This window comes from Neocloeon triangulifer, unplaced genomic scaffold (genome assembly GCF_031216515.1).
Source record: "Neocloeon triangulifer isolate White Clay Creek 2 clone unplaced genomic scaffold, ASM3121651v1 ptg000013l, whole genome shotgun sequence".
Lineage (NCBI taxonomy): Eukaryota > Metazoa > Arthropoda > Insecta > Ephemeroptera > Baetidae > Neocloeon > Neocloeon triangulifer.
Genome location: NW_026775555.1, coordinates 4,470,396 through 4,491,708, shown reverse-complemented (window position 1 = coordinate 4,491,708; position 21,313 = coordinate 4,470,396). Strand labels below are relative to the sequence as shown.

The following is a 21,313-nucleotide window of genomic DNA, read 5'->3' as shown; positions in this document are numbered from 1 at the left end:
CAACTGCACCAAAATGCATCGAGAAAAAGAGCAAAAGATTTCCTTCGTTTTATTTCAATTTAAACTTTAAAACTAATGCAAAAATATTTGAATCTTCAATTTTTGACTGTATAAAATAATTTGATCATGCGTAAAACATAATTTAATATTGACAAAATTAAAAATGAATGATGAAACAATGATAAACTTTGATTAGTATTTCATTTTCATTATCAAAGCGCATTATTGCACGAAATGTAACCAACAGAAAAAGTAATTCAAATCTGGAACTGAGAGGAATCATAATTTAGTTTTGAATTACTTCTTTATTTTTCAATTTCTAATTTAGTTCTCTAGTAACAATGGTTTAATTTTTATAGTTCAGAATAGGACTTAAATTTTAACTGAAAATAATATTTTCATTAAAAAAGATACAATATTAACAATAAATTTTGTTAATTTAATTAACTGCATAAAATTAACGCATAAAAGGCGTAGCAAACTGATTTGAAATAATAGAAATTAAGCAAAAAATAATAAAAGTTTTAAACTCTGTTATATTTTTAATAATATTTTTTTTTTAAATTTATAAAATACAAAAAAAGTTTATAAATTATATATTTTAATTAAATATAAAAATATATTTTGTTTACTATATTATTTATTTTTGTTTCTTCATCAATTAGTAATAGATGAAAATTAAAATCAACAAAAAATATTATTTTGAATAATAATATTGTGGTGAAGGCAAACATATTTCTATTGCTGTTATCTGATATTGTGGAAATTCATTAAATTTGATTAAAACAAATCATGCTCAACAACAAAGTCAAATCAAAAACACATCGTGCATGTGTAACAAAAAAATGCGCGTTAATTTAGCCTGAATTAAGAGTAAACAGAAATACACCTCCCAAAAATAGTCCGTGCGGCGCATTTTAGTCAGGCCCGCTCAGCACGGTCTGGTGCTTTTCTTCTAGAAAGAACTGCATCGGAGGGCCTTAAGAAAATGCATTCTCTGTGAGGTGCATACGTGCCGCGGCGCACACATCCCATGTCCGCCCTGGCGCACCGGGCTCGCGCCGGGAAGCCGCGGGTGAAACCACCCCCTTTGGGAAGATGACGTGCCGAAAATAACGCAGGGACTTCTCTCTGGATTAATCCAATTTAGGGGTGGGTTCGGCCACTTTTCCAGAGCGTTCTGGTGTCGAAACTCGAAACGCAGCGCACGCATCCCGAATATGATTTTTCGAGAATTTGGTGGGGTCTCTATAAAAGCTTGGCGGAACGAGGGTCGGGTACTAGTTCGGATTGGGGGACCTGGAACGACACATTCCGGGGACCAGCTCCTGGTTCATCATTCGAACTGTGAGTTGGATTTTGCTTTTTTAATTTTAATCAAGGAATTATGATTTTTTTCTAAACACAAAGAACTTCTAATGATTATTCTTTTGGATTTTGTTATATTTTGAATTAAATTTAATTTACGCCTGAAACTTCCATAAATTCTTTTCTCCTTCGTTTTTATCTGACATTATTATAATTATTTCCAACGCCTTTGACAACAAATAGCTGGAAATTATAAAACCCGATAATTATCCTTGCATTAAATTGCGCCTAAATCTTACTTTTTTCAACTGCGCAGATTTAATTATTTTATTATTTTTCATTTTGGTTTGATTTTTGTTAATTTTTAACAATTTATATCTCTTAATAAATTATATACATTTAAATTTTGGAGCCTCTTTTGGTCGTTTTTTAATAAGGAGAAATCGCTTTTTATTATTATTTTATTATTCACATTAAAATCTAGCACAATTTTTGTCTGTATCACTTGCGACTCGCGTACGAACGCTTTTTCCTTTTTATTCCATTCTCATAGACAGAGCGCAGCGCTCCAATATTTTACGTGTTATGCACTTATGCAGCCTGCACTGCATCGATTTTTCTAGCAGCCGCGGCTGCGTTTTATTCTCGCTCTTTCCACGGCCCTCAACCGGCTTTCCATTCCTTATCGGAAGAGCAATGGTCCGACACGTGTCGGCACCAATAGGAACGGCCCGGCACGTGTGCCGACCAATGAGAGCGTGACACGGGCAGGCGAGGAGCGCCGGCAACGCTGGGGTGCTTTTTAAAGGGCTGCCTTGGGGTAGGGGTTCGAAAATATCTCGGGTCGGGTTCTCTGCTGCACTCGGCGTCGGCACCGGCCGGGCAGTCTCTCAGGAAACTTTGAGCGCAGTAGACGCACTCCCGTGGTAACTAAAATTTTGATTTTGAATTTTGACTTTTCGTTAAAATTGTTCTCAAAAGAGCTTCTTAAAACTTTATTATGTTATTTGTAAGGTTTTTTTTTAATGAATTTACTAAATTTACTTTTTAATTAATTATTTTAAATTTTAATTAATTAAAAGAAAGATTTTCGATTTTTTTCTAAATTCCAAAACTTTCATTACATCAGAGGAGTTCTCGTCTTACTAATTAATTCAATACCTTTTTTTCAAAGCAAACCTTAATAAGTTTTTTTTTAATTACGGAGCTATGTTGCAGGCGTTGAAATCTCCCATTTAAAAGCATTGTAGTTTTTTTAATACATATTTATTTTTATTGGAAGTGCTGTAATTTTTCAATACTTTTCTTTATTTTCGTAAATTGTTTACTTTATATAATTTTATATCTGACAAAATTTCTAATTGGCAAAATCCAACTCATTTCAGAGTCACTAAACCCCATCACCAATAATGTCGACCTACGAGGATCTGATGCGTGCCATGCTGTGGCCCAACGCCGTGGCCTCGGCCTCCCTCGTGCCCCACGCCGGCCAACCCCCTATCCAGACCCTGGGCACCATCTGCGAGGGACCTGGCGGCTTCCGGGTGTCGCTCGACGTGCACCAATTTGGGCCGCGCGAAATCAGCGTCAAGACTGTCGGCAACACCGTCACCATCGAGGGACGCCATGAAGAGCGCCCCGACGAACATGGCTACGTTTCCAGACACTTCGTCCGGCGTTACGTCCTGCCTGACGATTACGACGTCGATCACGTCGCATGCTCACTGTCCTCGGACGGAGTGCTGTCCATCGCAGCTCCTAAGGTAATTTTAAATTTGAATTTATCTTGTTAATAAAATTTTTCTTAATTCATGTAATTCACTTTAATTTGAATAATTGATAAAAAAATTACAATATAAACTACAGCATTTTTTTTAATTTGTTTATTTTTATTATTAAAATAGTAGGTACATCGCTTTAAAATTAAACTCTAATTAAATGAAATCTCCAAGATAATCTCAATTTTAGAAAATAATTTTGTTGAGTTATCATATTTTATCATATTTTATATTTATATTATTTAAATAACATTAAAATAATTTTTTTATATTTTAACTTATATTAAATTTTTAATTATTATTCATTTATTTTAAACCAATTATTAATTTTATTTATTTAATTCTACTTTAAAATAATCAATATGTTTTTCAATTAATTTTTATTCTTTTTTTATTAAATTTTTTTAAATGTATATAAATAAATAAAACTAATTATATATTTAATTTTGGCTTTTCTAGACTGAAGTTCACGAGAGTGGCGTCAAAACCAAGACTGTTCCTATCGTGATGCACAACATACCAGCGGTCAAGCCGCACCCTGAGGTGCATCACTTTGACACCGTCAAGTCAGAGGTGCCAAGCCACTCCGCCAAGCCTGCCAGTCACCACGGTCTAAACTGAGGGACCATCTCGTAAAAGCACAAAATTCATTTGCCTCCAATCATTTTCACATTACACATCTCCTGATGAGACTCGAAGTTTAGACTGACGCTTTTTTTTTACTTAATATGCCAAAAAATAATTAAAATAGTAAAAGTTGTGACTCTGAAAGAACAAATGGGCTTGAAAAATTGAACATTTAAATTTAATATATTGCAGATGGAACCTTTGTTGGTCACATTAATGAGGGTGGGAGTTTTCCTTGGCTATATACATAAATTATCTGAATATTGCATTTTACTGTTTCTTGGTGTTTGAAATTGACCACAATTTTGGGTGTTTTGTTGTTTTAGTATTTTGGTTAGATTTTAGCAATTTGATGTTCAATGCTTACAGTTTTCAAATATTCCTATTTGGTGTGTACTTTAATCAAATATATCGATAAAATTAATCACGCGTTTTGTGGGTCACCATAGTATTTTATCCCAATTTTTAACTACTGCAATATATTATAATCTACCCTATTCCCATGTGCAACAATAATCAATAATCGTAGCCTTTAAGTTTGGTTGTCGTATTTACTTTTACGAGTCATTTTGTGCCTTTCGAACTTTCGTGTGTATTTGCACAACTTGTAAGTAATGTGTCCCTCCGGCCGGCATTTTAGGTGCCGCAGTACTTTCCTGCAGCGAGCAAGTATCGCAGTAGCTCAAATGCTGACCGGAACAAAATTGGTCACCAACCGCTTTAAGTTGCGCCCGATTTATTTATAGATGCAATTTGCATTCTAGGCTTGCAGCATTCATTTTCATTAGCCATCCTCTGTTTATATTTTGATTTAATATGTTCTTGGTTTTTATGATTGGAAGTGAAATAAAATATTGAATCTTTAATTATTTTGGTTTTTCTTTTATAATTTATTTCCTTAGTTTTCTTTTTTATTATTTCTATGTTCCAAATAATTTTGTTATTTAAAACTAAACTACGCAAAATATTTACTGCGGTTATAAATATTTACCACACTATTTAATATTATATCATACGACTTTTCATTGTTTTCATTGTGCGAATCGATAAAAAAAATTTGTATAAGTGTAGATTGTTCTTTTTTAAAAAAATTTGTAACAAAATTTTATAATAGTACTAAATGAAGTGGTAGTATAAAACATTGTGTGAATTTTATATGGCATGTTCCTTTTGAGATAAGAATTGGCGTAAATTTAGTCTAAAAGATATAAATCGTTTATGGGAACAAGGAACAATAAGACTGATCATTAATTGTTTATCAGGTTATTAATATTTTTCCCCACCATATATTCCGTTTTTTTATTTATAATTATTTTTCTTCCCTCTTTATTCTTTTTCTTTCCTCTTAAAGTTTAAAATCAGTGTTAATTTCCGTTAATTTCAAATAATTCTCTTTCTATTATTATTTTCTTTTTTTTTTGTATTAAATATACAAAAAAATTAGAACACACCAATGCCGTTTCTACCTGTACGCGTTTTATAATTGAGAATTTATTTTTTGGTCTACATGTATTGCTGGATGTAACTTTTTTTTCGACTTTGATATTTTTGTTTTCATTTTTAGCTTAGTATCATTTATTTATACAATGTTCTAATTTTTAAATTTTATTTTTAATCGACTGATGTAAAAATTTGATAACAAAATTTCTAAAAAAATTTTTAATTAAAAAGAAAAATTAAGTACTCAATTTGAATATATTCATGTGCGTTTAAAAAGTGTACAATGTCATCATAATAAAACAGAATATAATAATTATTACACTACATTTACCTTTACTGTGTGGTTATGAAAAATTAATGAAAAAAAAGAATAATGAATGTAAACAATATTAATATTCTCATTACTAATTGGCAACTTTGCATGTAAACATTGTGAACTTCTGATTTAATAAAGTACCCCAGTCATAAAAGAAAGAAAAAAAACTTTTTTTAACATTTAAATTTAATTATTATAAGCATAAAATAAATACAAAGATTATAGCCAAAATAAAAGATATTTTAGCGATTTAAACATAATCATCAAGTTTTAAATTGCAACACAGAATTAAATTGGTTGTGGCGTTTGTGGGTGAGTGATGGTCGGCTCATTTGTGACCGCCGCCGATTTCACGGCTGGAACTCCAGTTTGCTGAATGAGAACCACTCGTTCGCCGCTGCCCGGCAAACACTGCAAAAAAAGTATCATAAATAAAGTAAAGAAATAAATTTGGTCCAGACGGCAATTGTTTCTTTCTAAAAAGATACAAAACTGCTTTTAGGAATCTTGGCGTAAGGCCAATTCTAATATAAATAAATATTCCCTTTCTCTGTCTGGATGAGTCACGTTGAATATTTCCAATGTCTTCTTAAACGTTAAATAATAGAATTCCTACCTTCTTTGGCGCAGAAATGGTCAAGACGCCGTCAGATGAAAGGCTCGAATTGACCTGATCCAGGTCGTACTGCTCAGGAAGCACATAGCGGCGCACAAAGTGCCTAGAAATGTATCCGTGGTCGTCGGCGCGCTCTTCGTGTTTTCCTTCGACGACCACCGCATTGCCCTGAACCTATATATAATAATTTCATTAATTTTTAAGTACATAACTTATTTGAAATAATTTCATATACTTTAACACTGAGCTCTGCTGGTGTGAACTGGCTGACGTCGAGGACGGTGCTGTAGACAGAGTTGTCTGCGTTGGCGGTTTCGGTCTGGATGGGGTGGACAATCGCGCTCTGTTGTCTCCTTGTCCACGGGCGCAGCATGCTGTTGTGGGCGCGGAAGAGGTCGTCCCTGTGCAGACCCAGGCCGAAGTTGCTGTTGTCCCAAAGACGGGAGCGAGGCAACTCAAAATCGTCCCACCAGTCCCTGAACATCATCGGCACCATCGACATGTTTCCGCACTAAAAACTTATTCAATGAAAAATTGAAGAAAATTTAAATTTTCAGTGGTTTACGGCTGAAGTGGCAGCTAAGAGAGTCGGTTGTCAACTGAGCGGGTTAAAATTGGCGAATGGAAGTTGGAGCCAATATGCGGTTTTTAAATAGAACCCCACGGTGACGTATTCTTTGCCTTTCTGAACGGAAGACTTCCAGAATATTGCGCGCAGGGGTGAATGTCGTCCAAGAGAATCGAGTGGGTGGCGCGAGAAGCTGTCTGTGTATCACACTTCTAATTATAGTTCCATAATAAACAACTTCTTTCAGTCTGATCTCAGACGTGATTCACTAAACTGAAATTAAGCTGGCTACTCATTATGAGGGGGGAATGCAATAATATGCAGATATATAATTTTTATCCCTTTTTGACAATGGTTTATTTATTTAGCAACTCAATTACATTACTTTTTTTTGTTTTCTTATTCAACTTAACTCCCCACAAATTATACAGCCTGTCGTTTTGTGAGCAGGCATTCGGAACAATTTGAATTATGTACATTTATTAAATCATCTACAGACTCTTCGAGCACACATCACAGTAAACGTAAAATAGCATAATATGCGAAATAATAAAGATTCTCTTTTTCTGATAGCAAATGTACATAGAAGTTGGAATATAATATAGACAATAAAACCTCTTTCCGCAAAACGAGCAGCAACCGATCACGCAATATGTTGCGAAAATATGCAAAAAAAACCGCAGGTAGATGATAACTATTGAAACGACGGGGAACACTTCCTCCAGGAAATGTATGATTTGGGAAATCAGGGCACTCATCGGATGTTGTTAAATAGACTAAGCACAGATTTGTTCTCCTGAAAAATTTTGTACCCATTAATGAGCCGCAAATTTTAATTAAAGAATTTTGTTTGTTTAAGAATAAAATGTGACATTAACAACAGTACTTACTTTCTGTGACCTTGCTTTGCTGAAAACATTCCAGAACCTGAGAGTTTCGTCTCCCGCTCCAGTCACAATAGCCTCTCCGTCCGGAGACATGGCCAGGTAGAGCACTCGGTACGAGTGACCAGTCAGCTTGGCCACCTGGGTCAGACTTGGGTACTTCCAAACGAGTATCTGGTTCTGTGAGTAGCCGTGGGTGCTCACCTGAAAAATGGAGGATTGTTAATAATGGACACACATTTCTTACTAAAATCAACCGTACCAATTCTGAAGAGTGCTTTGACCAGGCCAGGTTGCACACTTGAGAGCCGGTGTCGACGCACTGCATAGGCTGGCCAGTGAGGGTGTTCCAGAACCTGATGCATCTGTCTGCCGTGCCACCACCAGAAGCCAGCAGGCCGTGGTGATGCGGTGACCAGGCGATTGCTGCAATTATTTTTTTAGTAAATCAATAAAATGCAAAATTCATTTGGCCATCATATTTTTATAAAATAATTGTTTAATACTTTATTAATTATTTAAGAAATTTTGTTTTATAAAATAATAGCGTTAAAGTTTTCATGATTTAATTTACAATAACGCTTAATTTTTAATTTATTAATTTCTTTTTAACTGTTTTTTACCTTTCACAGCTGCTAAGTGCTCCGAGTAGGTTTGGACTGGCTGAAGGGAATGGAGGTTCCACACATACAACCTGTTGTCGTTGCCTCCAGAGGCAAGATACTGGTTGTCGGGTGACCACTTCAAGCCGCACACCTACAAACACCAATTTTGAGCTAAATTCTTTTGAATTATTAATAGAATTCTGACCTCTTGTCTGTGGCCGACCAGCTTTCTTTCGGGAATAAGGCATGGCGTTCGGACGTCTCTTTGCAGTATGACTCTGTCCCTGCTGCCGGAGGAGAGGACTTCGCCGTTCCAAGCGAGGGCACCAACACGGGCGGAGTGGCCTTGCAATTTGTTGATTTGCTTGTTGGCCGCAACATCCCAAATTTGAACGTATCCATGATTCGTTCCCACCGCAACCAGATTTCCCTGAGAGAAAGAAAAAGAGTTATAATTAGCCAAAGCAACATATTTGAGGCAATTATTATACCCTTTGGTTCCATGCGACGGCTGTGATTGAGTTTGTGTCGCTGGAGAGATCACAGAGTCTTGTGACTTGGCTAGTGAAAGCCGACCACAGATAGACGCAGCTGCCGAGGCCGACGCTCAGAACGTTCTGAGACGACCAGTCGACCAGGTTGAGATAAAAATCGTCCTGCAGCTCAGGCGCGTCCAGTACTTTGAAGGGGATCCGTGATATTTTCCTGGTTGCTTTTCGAGGCGAGCACAACAGCTTTTGACTCTTTGGACTGACAGGGTAGAGGGAGTATGGCGAGTTGCTGTCGTTGATGAGGAAATTCTTCCTCGGTGACTTATACTGTAATTATAAAAAAATCAATAGTTATGGTTTTATTCAAAACAATTATTAAACATTTGTTTGAAGAAATTGACACAAAAGGAGATGATCATGGAAATTAAGAACTCAGGCTTTTTCCTCGTTGAAAAATTGTTTAATTAAAAAACTAAGGCTATACCAAAATAATTTTTTCAACGAAGAAAAAGCCCGAGGTCTTCTTTTAAAATTTTTAAATAATCAAATCACTTGTATCCTTTTAATTTAAATTGTGTTCTTAAAATATTTTTTAAGAGTGTCTGTTTTAAGTGAAGCAAAATTCCTCTTAACACAATGATGTTAACTAATTTATGTTTTAAAAGTTGCATTTGTGAAAAATACTGAAAACCCACCCTAAAGAGGTTGTTTGTTTCGGTTGGCCCCGTCTGCTTCTTGTTATCAGTCTGCGCTTTCACGTCATCAATTTCCGTGCCTAAAAGCTCATTTTTCAGTAGACAAGTGTACGCTGCTCCGTCCTTGCTTCCGTCACTCTCCTTGCTCCTCTTCGGGCTCAAACCATTCCTGTTGTTGTCCTGGCTGGCCAGCTCGTCCTGGGGAAATGACCACGCTCATTAATTCCGAGCACTTTAAATTATTCACAATAATAATAACGGACGCCTTGAATAAATAAACACAAAAATATCCAGCGGTTTGCATTACATTTAAATAAAATCGTCATGCATTATTTATAGAAATAAGCACCCAATGTTAATGTCATGTTTCAACGGTCGCGCATTCCACAAGTTCAAAGACTGTTTTCATGACCGACGTCACGAGCGATTATCAGCAATCATTGCTTTTATCGATAAAGGCGAGACGCTAAAACCTTTATAACTGATTAATGTCTGATTTGTTGTTGTCGTCAGTGATTTAATAGGGGAACTTTAAATGCCTAATGATTATTTAAAATACTAAATATTAGTGGCGCCTGAGGGGTTTTAGCCGGACACTCAAAATAAAAGGAAAAATAATCTATTTATAAGTTATTGTTGTCGCCAATTTAAATTTGATTTGAATACAACAGACATGATAAAAACTTCGATTGTCTATCTTAATCTATTAAAATCAGTTGCTGTTGGGAATTTAATTAATGATTCAACTTGGTAAAAAAAATCAAGAAGAAAATTATAAAAATTACAAAATAATTTGGGCAGTTTCTTTTTTAGAAACCATAAAATTATAGAAATTACTTTTTGATTTATGTGAAAATAAGGCGCAGAAATATTTAAATTAGAATTAAATTCCTCACCGAAATCATGGGAAATTTGGTCTCCCAGTTGTTGCCCTGCCTGAAAGGGATGTATCTGTCGCTGTAGACGTCCTGCTTGGGGGACGCCTTGTTGGGCGACGCCGAATAGGAACTGCTGGACCACATTGTGACCACGGAGGTGAGTTGTCGGGACTGGCCGCGAAGCTGCTCCTCGTTGTCCACAAAATTCGGTGGACTCGTGAAGTTTTCGCCGCTGTTGTTGTACGAGTTTTCGTTCTCGGCGTCGAAGTCCCGCTCCAGGTTTCTCACGGCGACGTTCCTCATGGCCGAGAATTGCAGGTTCCTCGAGTACGACTGCTGAGGTTGCGGCTGCTGCTGGACGGGGGCTACGTGCATCATCAGACGCCTTTCGAAGAGCTGATTCATCTTGTCGCCGCGCTTCTGGATCGGCCTGAAGTGGGAAATACGATTTTATAAATTTAACAAAAATTGGGTTAAAAGCCAGCCAAAGGAAAAGGTGTGCCCGAAGAGACGTTTTTTCAGCTTATTAGACCAAAATTTCGACGGATTTCGGAGCCGAATGGGAAATTCTGACGGTTGATTCGTTTTGAAAACGAAAATAGCGAGAAAGCGAACGTATTCTTGGGAGAATTCGCTACATCCGCGAAGAATTCGGTTAAAGGGCCTGTGATTGTGAGGCTCGAATTCTGGCATCTCCGGACCAAATACTTACATTTTTAATGGTTCAGTCGTCGCAGTGGCACTTGAGAAAGGTCTTGAGTGCACAACCTCCGGAGGAAAGTGACGAAGGGAGGAAAAATGAAAAGAATTTCTCTTCAAATGCACATTGTTGTTGCCAAATAAACACTGGTTTCCATTGTGCCCAACAACTGAGCATCATTCAACGATGACGCATGCGCACCTGCGCGAGATTCAGCTTCAATTCACTGCCGCCGCGTCGGAGCGCCAAAACGTTTGAAAAGTGGCGGTGAAGGAATGTGGAATTAACAGCACATGGGACATGAGAGAAGGAAGGAGAGAAAACCAATCTGGTGAGGTCCAGGAAAAATGGTAATAAAAGTTGTCATGGTAAATGATTTGAAAAATACGTAATATCTAAAAAATTCAAAAACTTTCTTATCAATGATGAATTCTGCAATCTCACACATACAGCAAGAGGCAAAAAGTATTAATTTATGACAATAATAATTTTAATAAAAATTTTCCAAATAAAAAGATGAAAAAAAAAATTGAATAGTAGAGACGAAAAATTGGAATTAATTAGTGAATTTTTTTTCAATTGAATAATTTATCGATAAATTATAATATAATTCTATGTTAAAAAGTATGAAAAAATTTTCACCAGAATTATTTATAAATTACATGAAAGTGTATTTTAAAATACTATAATATTAAATAAAGCCACTTTTTAGATTCATATTTTTTCCATTATTACTTGGAAGCAGTTTGGGAAAAAAATCTTTTTTAATAAAACAGTCCATGCACTTATAAAATATATAATTAATTTAAAACTTTCTACTTTCTACCTAGTTACAAAAAAGCCCTGCACAAGGCAAGCGCCAATAGAGCAGCCAAACTGATCAAATTAGGAAAATTTGAAATTGCACCGCTTCTCGATTGAATGATGAACGTGCGAATTTGCATGGGGTTGAGCGTGATGTTGGTTGCGTCCTCGCTGGGGTCGGGTCTGGGCAGCTGCTGGCTAACTTCATCTTCGCCCTCCACCTTGAACTCCAGCCGGACGTTGTCCTCAAGCCACTGGTTGCCTCCCAGAGTGGTTTCGCGAACGAAATAATTATCATTGATCCTCTCAATCAAGCCCTACCGCAAATTAAACGATTTAAAAATTAAATTTTATTAAAAAATTAAGAAAATACCATTATGGGAACAAAGGCCGGAGTTGAAAGTTCAGGGTCGTCACTTTGTTCCAAGAAATGCTCAACCCGCACAAGGATTTGGTCACCGTCGGGACCTCCCCACGGCTCCAATGTGAGCAGATTTACATTCGGGGGAACTTCCTTCATCAATCCGGAGTACTGTGTGTTAATAAATAATTAATTAATTAATTTTCCCATCACATTAAATGCATCACTGACTAGAGTGTTGTATTTTGATTGATAATCTGTTGCTGCGAGGGTTGTCGGGGTCAAGAAAACCCAGGGGGCCAACACCATGTTATCTCTGGTCAGCTGCCTCTGTTTGTAGAGCGACGTCGGATGATCCTGGGTCTGTCCAAACAGCAAAATGTGTTTCCCCCGAGCAACCAAACCGTCGGCAAATGCCTCTTCGTTCAAAGCTTCTCCAACTCCTTTGTCGTCATCAAAAAGAAGCCGGCGATGAAGCTTTGCAATTAAAATTCAATTTACTATATTTTAAAATTTAATTTTTAGCACCATTAATTCCAAAGTTCCGTTTTCTATGCTCGATCCTCCCTGAGCGCGGTCCGTGATCACCACAAACTCTTCATTGTTGTTGTCGGCGGCGTGATTTCGCAGAGAAATCGTCGTGGTGATCGGGTAGTAATTTTGAGCCACCGGTTCAAATTCGGGGTTGAAGTCCCACGTCGGCCTCAAATCCCTGTTGCGCTCCAAAACTTCTCGTCCGTTCGAATCGGTGTAGAATTTGCCCAGCGTTTCCCAGCCATCTAATTTCATATGGGTAACGACCTCTTTTCCCTGCAAGTCACTATAAACAAATTTTGTGATATATAATTAAAGAGTATGAACAATAATTAAATAATTCTTTAACTCACGTTACAGGGATTGGCCCCACAGTCCATTCAAGCTCAATGGCTTTGCTACCCTTGTAAATTCTTGTTACTGAACTAATCCACTCATTCCACGTTTGATGAATTTCATTCACCAAGTCGCCTAAAATGTTTTATTTTGTTTTAATTTACTAATTTTATTTTTACATGCTTAATATAATATATTTTTTTTAGCAAATTAAAAAATAAACGTTGTACCTTTGTAAGTTTCCAAAGTAGGGGGACTGTTTGAAACAGGGAATTTCTTGTGGTCCAGAGGCCGGAAAATATAAGCGCCGGACGCTCGTGTGCTGGGCTGCAAATTAGTTCCTGCGCGAGCTTTATAAAATTGGAAGTCCTGCGTAATGGAGTAGATTTTGTCGGCCGCGATATCTCTCACCGACGAGAGCGTATTTGTATCTTGGTCGAAAGTAATTTCAATATCCTTAAATAATTAAAAAAAATAATTATGTTTTTACTCAATTTGAAATTTGCACCTCATTAGCGATGGTGAATTCGTTGACGGAAGACGGTGGCTGCAGAGGGGTTGTTGTTCTCGTAATGTGATAAGATTTAAATCCCAGCGGAGGAACATCCATGGCTTGGAACACTAATTCTTGGGTTGCTTGGCTGCTTCGTCCGGGAATGGTGAGAACAGGTGTCGGAATTTTTATCATTTGCGTGTTTGAGAGCACAGCACCTTTTTTAAAAATAATTGTCAATTTTAAATATTATTCATTTTTTAACGTACCGATTTCATCTCGCACTTGGTACGCAAATTCCCGGACAGGTAGACGGACGAAAGGAGACGCAGCTTGAGCCAGAGGGTTGTATAAGGTGACCACAAACCGGTCACTGATTTCAGACACGTCGCACTGACTAATATTCGAATAAAGGCAGGAGCGGAATTCAAGATTTTCAGCAGCTTCTACTTTCATTGCCAGTTTGCTAAAAGTAAAATTAAATTAAATTAATATAAATTTAATAAATTATTTTACTTTAGGGCGTTTTTGGTAGTTTCGTGACAATGTTCCATGCTCCTGTGCAGCCTGAAAGCATAATCTTCGGCAACGTGCTGCTTTTCAGTGCCGGTGATGGCATCGTGGTGCTGCATTATTCCCATGGCCTCGCGCAAAGAGGCCAAATCCTCCCATTTTTCCTCTCGTAAATCGGCCAAAACACTTAATTGCTTGCAAATCTGATCAAAAAGAAATATTAAAAAAATTTTATTAAAAAATTTGAAATTAATTGACCTGCAAGAAATTGTTGCCTTTCCTCTCCATAAATTTGAGGGTCGGTCTAGAAGTGAAGTAACCCGTCCAGTAACTGTAATCGTCACTTGCGTAAGGGAAGAAATCGTCGTCTTTAGTTGTCCAAGTTTGGCCCGCATTTTGCACGGCCTTCAAGTAGCACGATGGCGTGGAGTACATCAAATTAATTTTTCCGTCAGCAGTCGTCTGCCTCTCATTTACATATCTAAGATTAAAATATTTTTATTTTTAATACAAGATAATTATGAAAGAAAGAAATTTTTACTTGATCAGCCTGTCCAAGTTGTCATACCAGTAGCTAGCCTGCTGGTAGCTGAAATCGGTGCCCATTGTGACGAGAATGTTGTTGGTTTTCATGTAGCTGCTCTGCCTTTCAATATATTCAATAAAACCGTCAACCTTAAAAATATTAGTTTTTGTGAATTATATTTTTTTATAATAAAATCTTACTCTGGCGTCCACGTTATAATCAGGACTGTACAAATCGTCAATAATTGGGTCATCCCGACAAAGAATGTCAAAGCAAAATCCTGCTGGAGGATAATAAAAGTCGTGGTTCGCGCTTGTGAACAGATATGATGACGGTCCTTTTTTGTTGCAAAAATTTAGAAAATAACCCAGTTTTTTCTATTTTATTTTACCGTGGTTTACGCTTGCCTTCCACACAAGTTCCAGTTCTTTCTTTTCAAATCGGTTTCGTTTGTCGGCCTCGTCCAGTCTGGCAAAGAAAAGTCCATCAAAGCCCATCATGGCCATCATTGAGGCCGTTTCCCTTGCGTGACCGAAGGGGTCAATTTGCCAGCCGATTTTGGGACGCGCGCAAGTTGTATTGAACATGTCATCGATCGTCCTGCATTTTTCGTAATATTTAAAAATGTTGAAAAATGAAAAGAAAATTAAAAAAATAACCTGAATCCCCATGTGAACTGATCGATAATAGACTGATAATGGGTCACAGCCTCGTCGTGCATGGCCCATCCGCCGCTGATGATCTCTAACTGGCCGGACTCAATCAACCCTTCGACCTTTTCCCTAATTTCCTGTGGCTGGTGGTCCCACCACTGACGGAAATAAGCGGTCTCAACGTAAATGAATCTACAAGTCAAAATCAAATAGTTATTTTTCTCTTTTTTTTTTTTTAAATATTTTTTTACTTTCTGGACGGGTCTTTCGGGAGCTCTGAAATAACTGAGTCAATGATGTACTGCACACCGGCTAGTTGGATGTTATTTCTATGGCCATAGTAATATTGGTCCTCAGTTTTCAACCAGCCCACATCATCGTGCGTGTGTGCAATCAGGTGCACGTTTGTCATTCCTTCGATAGGGACTTGGCACGACTAATAATTAGTAAAAAAATTGTCCAATCAATATATTTATTGAAAAAATTTTAATTTAAAATTAAATTTCAACTATTTTTCAATATTTTAATTTTATCAAAGAAAATGGTATATTATGGAGTTGAAAAAATAAATAAAATCATGATACGTATAATTTTGAAACACAATAATGAATTTTTGCGTTTAAAATGTTCAATATTTACCGCATATCCACAAGTTTCCGCCTTTGGCAACGGTGATGAGTTGACCAACGCGGTGGCGCAAAACAGCGCCAAGCCAATTTTTAACGCACCCATCTCTCGCAGAGGTCACAGTGCAAATGCACCTGCAGTCTATCAGTTTAACTCTTTTGTAACCTCTTATTTATTATGGAAAATAATCTGTCTTTCAAGTGTTTTGCTTGTTAGGCAAATAAGTGGTGGGCTCGTAAAGATATGCCCATTATCTCTCTGGTTATACATTTGAATTGATAATCGAAAAACGATTAATTTACTTTTTCAGTTGGGAAAATATTACATTTTAATTTGAAAATTTAGGTAAGTTTTAACGAATATTGCAAAAGATTGAATTAATCGAATTAATCTGTGAAAAATGAATTTTTTACAATAACTTTGTCTCTAAATTTTGTCACCCTTTTTGCAAAGAATAATAAATCTCCCTGTTTTGAATGCACAGCAAATATTTTCAGTGAATTATATTGAAAGTGATTTTGTGTATTCTAAAAAAAGGTATAAGAAATGCTCACCGTTCGGTTGATCAATGAGTAAATATTAGGAGACAATAACGTTAACTTGTTATCTAAACATATTTTTGGTAGATAATAGTTTAATCTTTATCTATATGTCACTTTTTGTGGTACATCTGATAAAAAAATATATAAAAAGACCGACAAAGACTAGAGCTGATTAAAAACTAGGTGATATAATTTTCTGTTGTTTATTTTTTTTCGCATTGTTACATAATTTTTTACATTGAACACTTTTAGTAGATTTTATTAAAAACAGTTAACTTTTGGATTGAATTTAATATTGGGCCAAATTTTTCCACAGAGTTAGTGCAAAAATAGACACAAAGCTGAACACGCTCGGGGCAATGGTGTTTGCGCCACCGGTTGGTGGCTGAACAATGAATGTGCGGATTTGCATAGGATTTAGCGTGATGTTTGTCTTGAACTCATCCGGCTCCGGCCGAGGAAGTTGCTGACTTCCGTCCTCTCCCTCAACTTTGAATTCCAACCTGACGCTATCTTCGAGCCACTGGTTGGCCCCCAGGACGGTTTCGCGGATTTCCAAGTTATCAGTTATTCTGTCGATTAACCCCTGAATTTGCAAATTACTAATTGATTAAATTACAATTTAATTAAAAATAAATTTTATACTTGTATGGGCAAATATGCAGTTTGTGAAAGTTCAGGGTCGTCATTTTGCTCCATGAAATTCTCGACACGAACCAAAATTTTATCTCCGTCCCACGGCTCGAGCGTGAGGATATTCACATTGCCGGGAACTTCTTTCTTCAGTCCCGAATACTAGAAAAAAAATTATTGTAAATTTTATTTTATTTAAAAAAAAGCATTATTTATCGCACCAGAGTGTTGTACTTGGAAATCCACTCTGAACTACTTAGAATGGTCGGAGTGAGAAAGACCCACGGTGCGAGCACCATATTTTCCCTGGATATCAGTCTTTGCAAATAAATTGAAGTGGGGCTTGTCTGAGTTTGGCCGAACAACAGAATTTGCTTTCCTCGCGCAACCAGGCCTTTGTCGAAAGCAGTCTCGTTTAAGGCTTCGTACACGCCTTTGCCGTCGTCAAACAATAGTCGGCGGTGCAACTGGGCAAAATAATTTAATTTATGCTGAAAATTTAATTTCTTTTGTCCTACCATGACTTCTAACGTTCCATTTTCAATACTGGAACCACCCTGAGCACGATCGGTGAGAACTGCGAATTCCTCGCCTGCAGAGTCCGCGGCGAAATTTCTCAGAGAGATGGTCGTCGTTACTGGATAATAATTTCCGGCGACAGGTTCAAAGGAGGGGTCGAAGTCCCAGGTTGGTCTAAGGTTGCGATTACGCTCCAGAATTTCGCGTCCGTTCGAGTCCGTGAAGAATTTTCCATTTGTTTCCCATCCGCCAACAGTGTAAACAGTCACAATTTCTTTTCCAATATCATCGCTTTAAAAATTTTCAAAATTATTATTTTAAATTACTTTTTAAATAATATTACTCAATGGGAATCGGCCCGACTGTCCATTCAATTTCGATATCGTTGTATCCGTTGTAAATCCTGACGACTGAGCTGACCCATTCATTCCAAACTTGGTGGATTTCGTTAACCAATGGACCTTTGAGTGAAATAAATTACATTAAATTTTGAAAGTTAGGCAGCCTGAAGCATCTGTTGACGTTGCGGGTTGCCTAGCTCGTTTTGATCAGGGGCTTATAAAATTAGAAAAAAAATTAATCTCCACCTTTGTAAGTTTCAGTGGCGGGTGGGTTGTTGGTGATCGGTTTTTTCTGATGATTGACAGGTCTGAAAATATAAGCTCCAGATGCACGTGCGCTCGCCACAGAATTATCTCCTTCCACACCCTCATAATACTGGAAGTCGTGGCTGAGCGAGTAAGTTTTGTCTTTTTGAATATCCTTCACGCTTTCCAATTTATGAGTTTCGGGGTTAAAAGTGACTTCGATCACCTAAAAAAAAATATAAACTGAAATTTAATGACCAGAGATGTTAACGAGCTTACATCATTATTAATAACGAAATCATTAGTTGGCATTGCAGGAGCAGAAGCTGCTGCTGTTTTGGTGACGTGATAGGATTTGTAGCCCAACGGAGGAATATCAGTCGCCCTAAAAACCAGCTCCTGAGTTGCAATACTCGCTCGTCCAGGCAAAGTTAAAATCGGCGTCGGAATTCTCAACATTTGTGTTTCGGTGATTAGTGTATCTAAAAAAATTACAAAAATGAATTTAATTTTCCTTTTTAAAAAAAAATTTTAATAATACCAGTGTCATCGCGAACTTCGTAAACGAAATCCAAAACAGGCAGTCGAACGTACAAAGTCGACGCTTGTGCCAAAGGGTTGTAAAGGGTTACTACAAATTTGTCGCTATTTTCTGATATATCGCACTGGCTGACATTCGAGTAGAGGCATGACTTGAATTCCAAATTTTCCTGCACACCCTTGCTCGCAATTTTACTTTGGATTGGCAGATTATTATTATATATTTTTTTCCGTGTAATTTTAATTATACTTGAGAGCTTTGTCGGTTGTGACGTGACAATGTTCCATGCTCCTGTGCAGCCTCAAAGCATAATCTTCGGCAACGTGTTGCTTTTCAGTGCCGGTGATGGCATCGTGGTGCTGCATTATTCCCATAGCCTCGCGCAAAGAGGCCAAATCCTCCCAATTTTCCTCTCGTAGATCGGCCAAAACGCTCAGTTGCTTGCAAATCTTGACGAATTAAAAATAATTACGAGAGTCTCAAAATTTAAAAAAAAATGAATTACTTGTAGAAAATTATTTCCTTTCCTTTCCATGTATTTCAGCGTCGGTCTGGAGGTGTAATATCCGGTCCAGTAACTGTAATCGTCGCTCGAATAAGGGAAAAAGTCGTCCTCCTTAGTCTTCCAGCTGAGATCGGCATTTTGCAAGGCTTTCAAGTAACACGATGGCGTGGAGTACATTAAATTGACCCTTGAGCCAGTCGATTGTCTCTCATTCACGTATCTTAAAGCCAAAGTTTCAAGACGTAATTCAAATTGAAATTATCGCATAATTAAACGCACTTAATGAGTCGGTCGATGTTATTAAACCAATAGCTGGCTTGTTGATAACTGAAGTCTTGGCCCATCGGCACGAGAATGTTGTTTGTTTTAAAATACTGGATTTGCCTTTCGATATAGTCGATGAAATCCTGAACCTTTAATTATATATATAAAAAAAATTTTGCTTTAATTGCGTGCGTATTATTTTAACTCACTCTTGCATCGACATTGTAATCTGGACTTCTCACGTCGTCAATTATTGGGTCATCATCGCAAATTACGTCAAAACAATAACCTTCAGGTGCGTGGTAATAATCGTGAAAAGCGACCGTGAAAAGACTGGCAGCTGAGCCTGCATAATATTTAGAATTTCTTTCAAATTGTATACATTTTTTTATTTTCATTTTATACCGAGATTTGCGCTGGCCTTCCAAACAATTTCCAGCTCCTTATTTTTGTATCTGTTAATTTTATCCGCCTCGTCCAGTCTGGCAAAGAAAAGTCCGTCAAAGCCCATCTGGGACATAATTGAGGCCGTTTCTCTTGCGTGGCCAAAGGGGTCGATTTGCCATCCGACGTGCGGACGAGCGCAAGTTGTATTAAACATGTCGTCAATGTTTCTAAAATAATAATCCTAATAAATTTTGAATATCTAAAAAAAAATTTTTACTTAAATCCCCATGTAAATTGGTCTATGATGGAGTGATAATGGGTCACTGCTTCATCGTGCATTGACCATCCACCGCTGATAATTTCCAATTGGCCCGATGCTACGAGAGCTTCAATCTTTTCTTTGCTTTCTTGCGTCTGCTGGTTCCACCATTGCCTCAAATAGGCAGTCTCAACGTAAATGAATCTGACAGTGAGCAAAATAAATAATATATTATTTTGAATAATTATAATAATTTTAACATATTGATCATGGTAGAAGTACCAATGCCCTTCTTGGACATAAAGTAGCATTATTTTAACAAATCATTATTTATATAAAAAAATAAAACTGCTTCTCTTGTTTTGGTTATGGTTTGCAAACCTATTTCATGAGCAAACCTACTGCTTGCCGATTATTAAGAGAAAATAATAATAATAAAATTTAAAAAATTTATTTTATTAAAAAATATTAGTTAATATACTAACATAATATGTTTAAATATAATTTTAAATTGAGCGAAATTAATAATATTATATAAATGTTATTTTATTAAAAATTTTAAATTTTGTATAAAAGCTTGAAGTAGCTCTTAAAATAGGGTTGCCGACCATGACAAAAAGTGGTAGAGCTGTTATTTGAATAAATGATTTTTTTCATCGAAGGATAAGTATTTCCTTGAATTTCATAATCGTCTTTTGCAGTGCCATTTTGTTCAATCTAATTACCTTCTGTCTGGATTTTTCGGAAGTTCATTCACAACAGAATCGAGGATATATTGAACGCCTGCAGTTTGGATGTCGTTTTTGTGACCGTAATAATATTGGTCCACCGTTTTGAGCCAGCCAACGTCGTCGTGCGTGTGCGGAAACAAATGCACGTTGATCAAGTCGGGATTGGGAACTGGACAGGCCTAAAATTTTAATAAAAACTCCTTTTTTAACGAATAAAAATTTCTTCAAAAAATAAATAAATAAAGAATTAAATTGAATTTATTAAAGAGAACACCATAGGTGTGCGACATTAAATTTAAAGAATTAAATTAAATATTCAAATTTAATAAAATTTAAATAAGTATCAATGGAAAACGTTCACGTACATCGTAACCACAGGTTGTTGCTTTAGGAAGCGGAGAACCCGCCACAAAAGTGGCAAATACGAGCAACAATGAAAATTCCAGAGCGCCCATTTCGTCCGACCATTAAAGAGCAAATGCACTAGACTCAAGTTTTACCTTCACTTATATAAGTATCATTTCAATTACTGACGGTGACGAATCGATTCAGATTCTTCAAGTGAAGTGCGTTGCGCAAGTAAAATTTAATG

At 36.8% G+C, this 21,313-nt stretch overlaps 5 protein-coding genes across 6 annotated transcripts; 1 reads left to right on the top strand and 4 right to left on the bottom strand.

Moving 5' to 3' along the window:
* Window positions 1-1,086: 1,086 nt before the first annotated feature.
* On the top strand, window positions 1,087-4,579 carry LOC132199211 (heat shock protein 26-like). Of its 2 annotated transcripts, none has more exons than XM_059623772.1 (3): window positions 1,087-1,347; window positions 2,694-3,071; window positions 3,546-4,579. In XM_059623772.1, the coding sequence occupies exons 2-3, from the start codon at window positions 2,718-2,720 to the stop codon at window positions 3,705-3,707; spliced, it is 516 nt and encodes a 171-aa protein (XP_059479755.1). In that variant the 5' UTR covers window positions 1,087-1,347; window positions 2,694-2,717; the 3' UTR covers window positions 3,708-4,579. The 2 variants fall into 2 exon arrangements, with proteins under 2 accessions (XP_059479755.1, XP_059479753.1); XM_059623770.1 differs by lacking the exon at window positions 1,087-1,347 and adding an exon at window positions 1,989-2,234.
* Window positions 4,580-5,630: 1,051 nt separating this feature from the next.
* Window positions 5,631-6,808, bottom strand: LOC132199210 (protein lethal(2)essential for life-like). Its single transcript, XM_059623769.1, has 4 exons — window positions 6,651-6,808; window positions 6,321-6,596; window positions 6,086-6,259; window positions 5,631-5,880 (listed from the first exon to the last, which is right to left on the bottom strand). The coding sequence occupies exons 2-4, from the start codon at window positions 6,585-6,587 to the stop codon at window positions 5,758-5,760; spliced, it is 564 nt and encodes a 187-aa protein (XP_059479752.1). The 5' UTR covers window positions 6,588-6,596; window positions 6,651-6,808; the 3' UTR covers window positions 5,631-5,757.
* Window positions 6,809-6,982: 174 nt separating this feature from the next.
* LOC132198637 (fizzy-related protein homolog) lies at window positions 6,983-11,074 on the bottom strand. Its single transcript, XM_059622786.1, has 9 exons — window positions 10,919-11,074; window positions 10,225-10,636; window positions 9,329-9,526; window positions 8,634-8,960; window positions 8,348-8,572; window positions 8,161-8,293; window positions 7,800-7,963; window positions 7,544-7,741; window positions 6,983-7,449 (listed from the first exon to the last, which is right to left on the bottom strand). Coding segments are annotated over exons 1-9 (1,701 nt in total). The 5' UTR covers window positions 10,921-11,074; the 3' UTR covers window positions 6,983-7,407.
* Window positions 11,075-11,688: 614 nt separating this feature from the next.
* LOC132198644 (lysosomal alpha-mannosidase-like) lies at window positions 11,689-15,926 on the bottom strand. Its single transcript, XM_059622795.1, has 16 exons — window positions 15,766-15,926; window positions 15,378-15,562; window positions 15,133-15,318; window positions 14,865-15,073; window positions 14,674-14,810; window positions 14,489-14,622; window positions 14,206-14,428; window positions 13,951-14,150; window positions 13,704-13,900; window positions 13,450-13,652; window positions 13,172-13,397; window positions 12,959-13,076; window positions 12,600-12,891; window positions 12,303-12,548; window positions 12,084-12,242; window positions 11,689-12,027 (listed from the first exon to the last, which is right to left on the bottom strand). The coding sequence occupies exons 1-16, from the start codon at window positions 15,856-15,858 to the stop codon at window positions 11,737-11,739; spliced, it is 3,099 nt and encodes a 1,032-aa protein (XP_059478778.1). The 5' UTR covers window positions 15,859-15,926; the 3' UTR covers window positions 11,689-11,736.
* A 550-nt stretch (window positions 15,927-16,476) lies between these two features.
* On the bottom strand, window positions 16,477-21,240 carry LOC132198625 (lysosomal alpha-mannosidase-like). Its single transcript, XM_059622753.1, has 16 exons — window positions 21,087-21,240; window positions 20,716-20,900; window positions 20,009-20,194; window positions 19,750-19,958; window positions 19,554-19,690; window positions 19,360-19,493; window positions 19,081-19,300; window positions 18,825-19,024; window positions 18,576-18,769; window positions 18,314-18,516; window positions 18,035-18,260; window positions 17,791-17,908; window positions 17,447-17,738; window positions 17,150-17,395; window positions 16,941-17,090; window positions 16,477-16,881 (listed from the first exon to the last, which is right to left on the bottom strand). The coding sequence occupies exons 1-16, from the start codon at window positions 21,174-21,176 to the stop codon at window positions 16,585-16,587; spliced, it is 3,087 nt and encodes a 1,028-aa protein (XP_059478736.1). The 5' UTR covers window positions 21,177-21,240; the 3' UTR covers window positions 16,477-16,584.
* Window positions 21,241-21,313: the final 73 nt, after the last annotated feature.

What these genes read in the sequence shown, in the direction of transcription:
- LOC132199211 (XM_059623772.1), top strand. Translation starts at nt 2,718, where the DNA reads ATGTCGACCTACGAGGATCTGATGCGTGCCATGCTGTGGCCCAACGCC. An exon ending in TGTCCATCGCAGCTCCTAAG is followed by an intron (nt 3,072 to 3,545) that starts GTAATTTTAAAT and finishes TGGCTTTTCTAG; the next exon opens with ACTGAAGTTCACGAGAGTGG.
- LOC132199210 (XM_059623769.1), bottom strand. Translation starts at nt 6,587, where the DNA reads ATGTCGATGGTGCCGATGATGTTCAGGGACTGGTGGGACGATTTTGAG. An exon ending in CAGCAGAGCTCAGTGTTAAA is followed by an intron (nt 6,260 to 6,320) that starts GTATATGAAATT and finishes TATTATATATAG; the next exon opens with GTTCAGGGCAATGCGGTGGT. An exon ending in CCATTTCTGCGCCAAAGAAG is followed by an intron (nt 5,881 to 6,085) that starts GTAGGAATTCTA and finishes CTTTTTTTGCAG; the next exon opens with TGTTTGCCGGGCAGCGGCGA.
- LOC132198637 (XM_059622786.1), bottom strand. An exon ending in CCAAATTTCCCATGATTTCG is followed by an intron (nt 9,527 to 10,224) that starts GTGAGGAATTTA and finishes TCATTTCCCCAG; the next exon opens with GACGAGCTGGCCAGCCAGGA. An exon ending in GCAAAGCAAGGTCACAGAAA is followed by an intron (nt 7,450 to 7,543) that starts GTAAGTACTGTT and finishes AAAATTTTTCAG; the next exon opens with GAGAACAAATCTGTGCTTAG.
- LOC132198644 (XM_059622795.1), bottom strand. Translation starts at nt 15,858, where the DNA reads ATGGGTGCGTTAAAAATTGGCTTGGCGCTGTTTTGCGCCACCGCGTTG. An exon ending in CCGAAAGACCCGTCCAGAAA is followed by an intron (nt 15,319 to 15,377) that starts GTAAAAAAATAT and finishes TTTGACTTGTAG; the next exon opens with ATTCATTTACGTTGAGACCG. An exon ending in AACTTGGACAGGCTGATCAA is followed by an intron (nt 14,429 to 14,488) that starts GTAAAAATTTCT and finishes TTTTAATCTTAG; the next exon opens with ATATGTAAATGAGAGGCAGA.
- LOC132198625 (XM_059622753.1), bottom strand. Translation starts at nt 21,176, where the DNA reads ATGGGCGCTCTGGAATTTTCATTGTTGCTCGTATTTGCCACTTTTGTG. An exon ending in CCGAAAAATCCAGACAGAAG is followed by an intron (nt 20,195 to 20,715) that starts GTAATTAGATTG and finishes GCTCACTGTCAG; the next exon opens with ATTCATTTACGTTGAGACTG. An exon ending in AAGGAAATAATTTTCTACAA is followed by an intron (nt 19,025 to 19,080) that starts GTAATTCATTTT and finishes TAATTCGTCAAG; the next exon opens with ATTTGCAAGCAACTGAGCGT.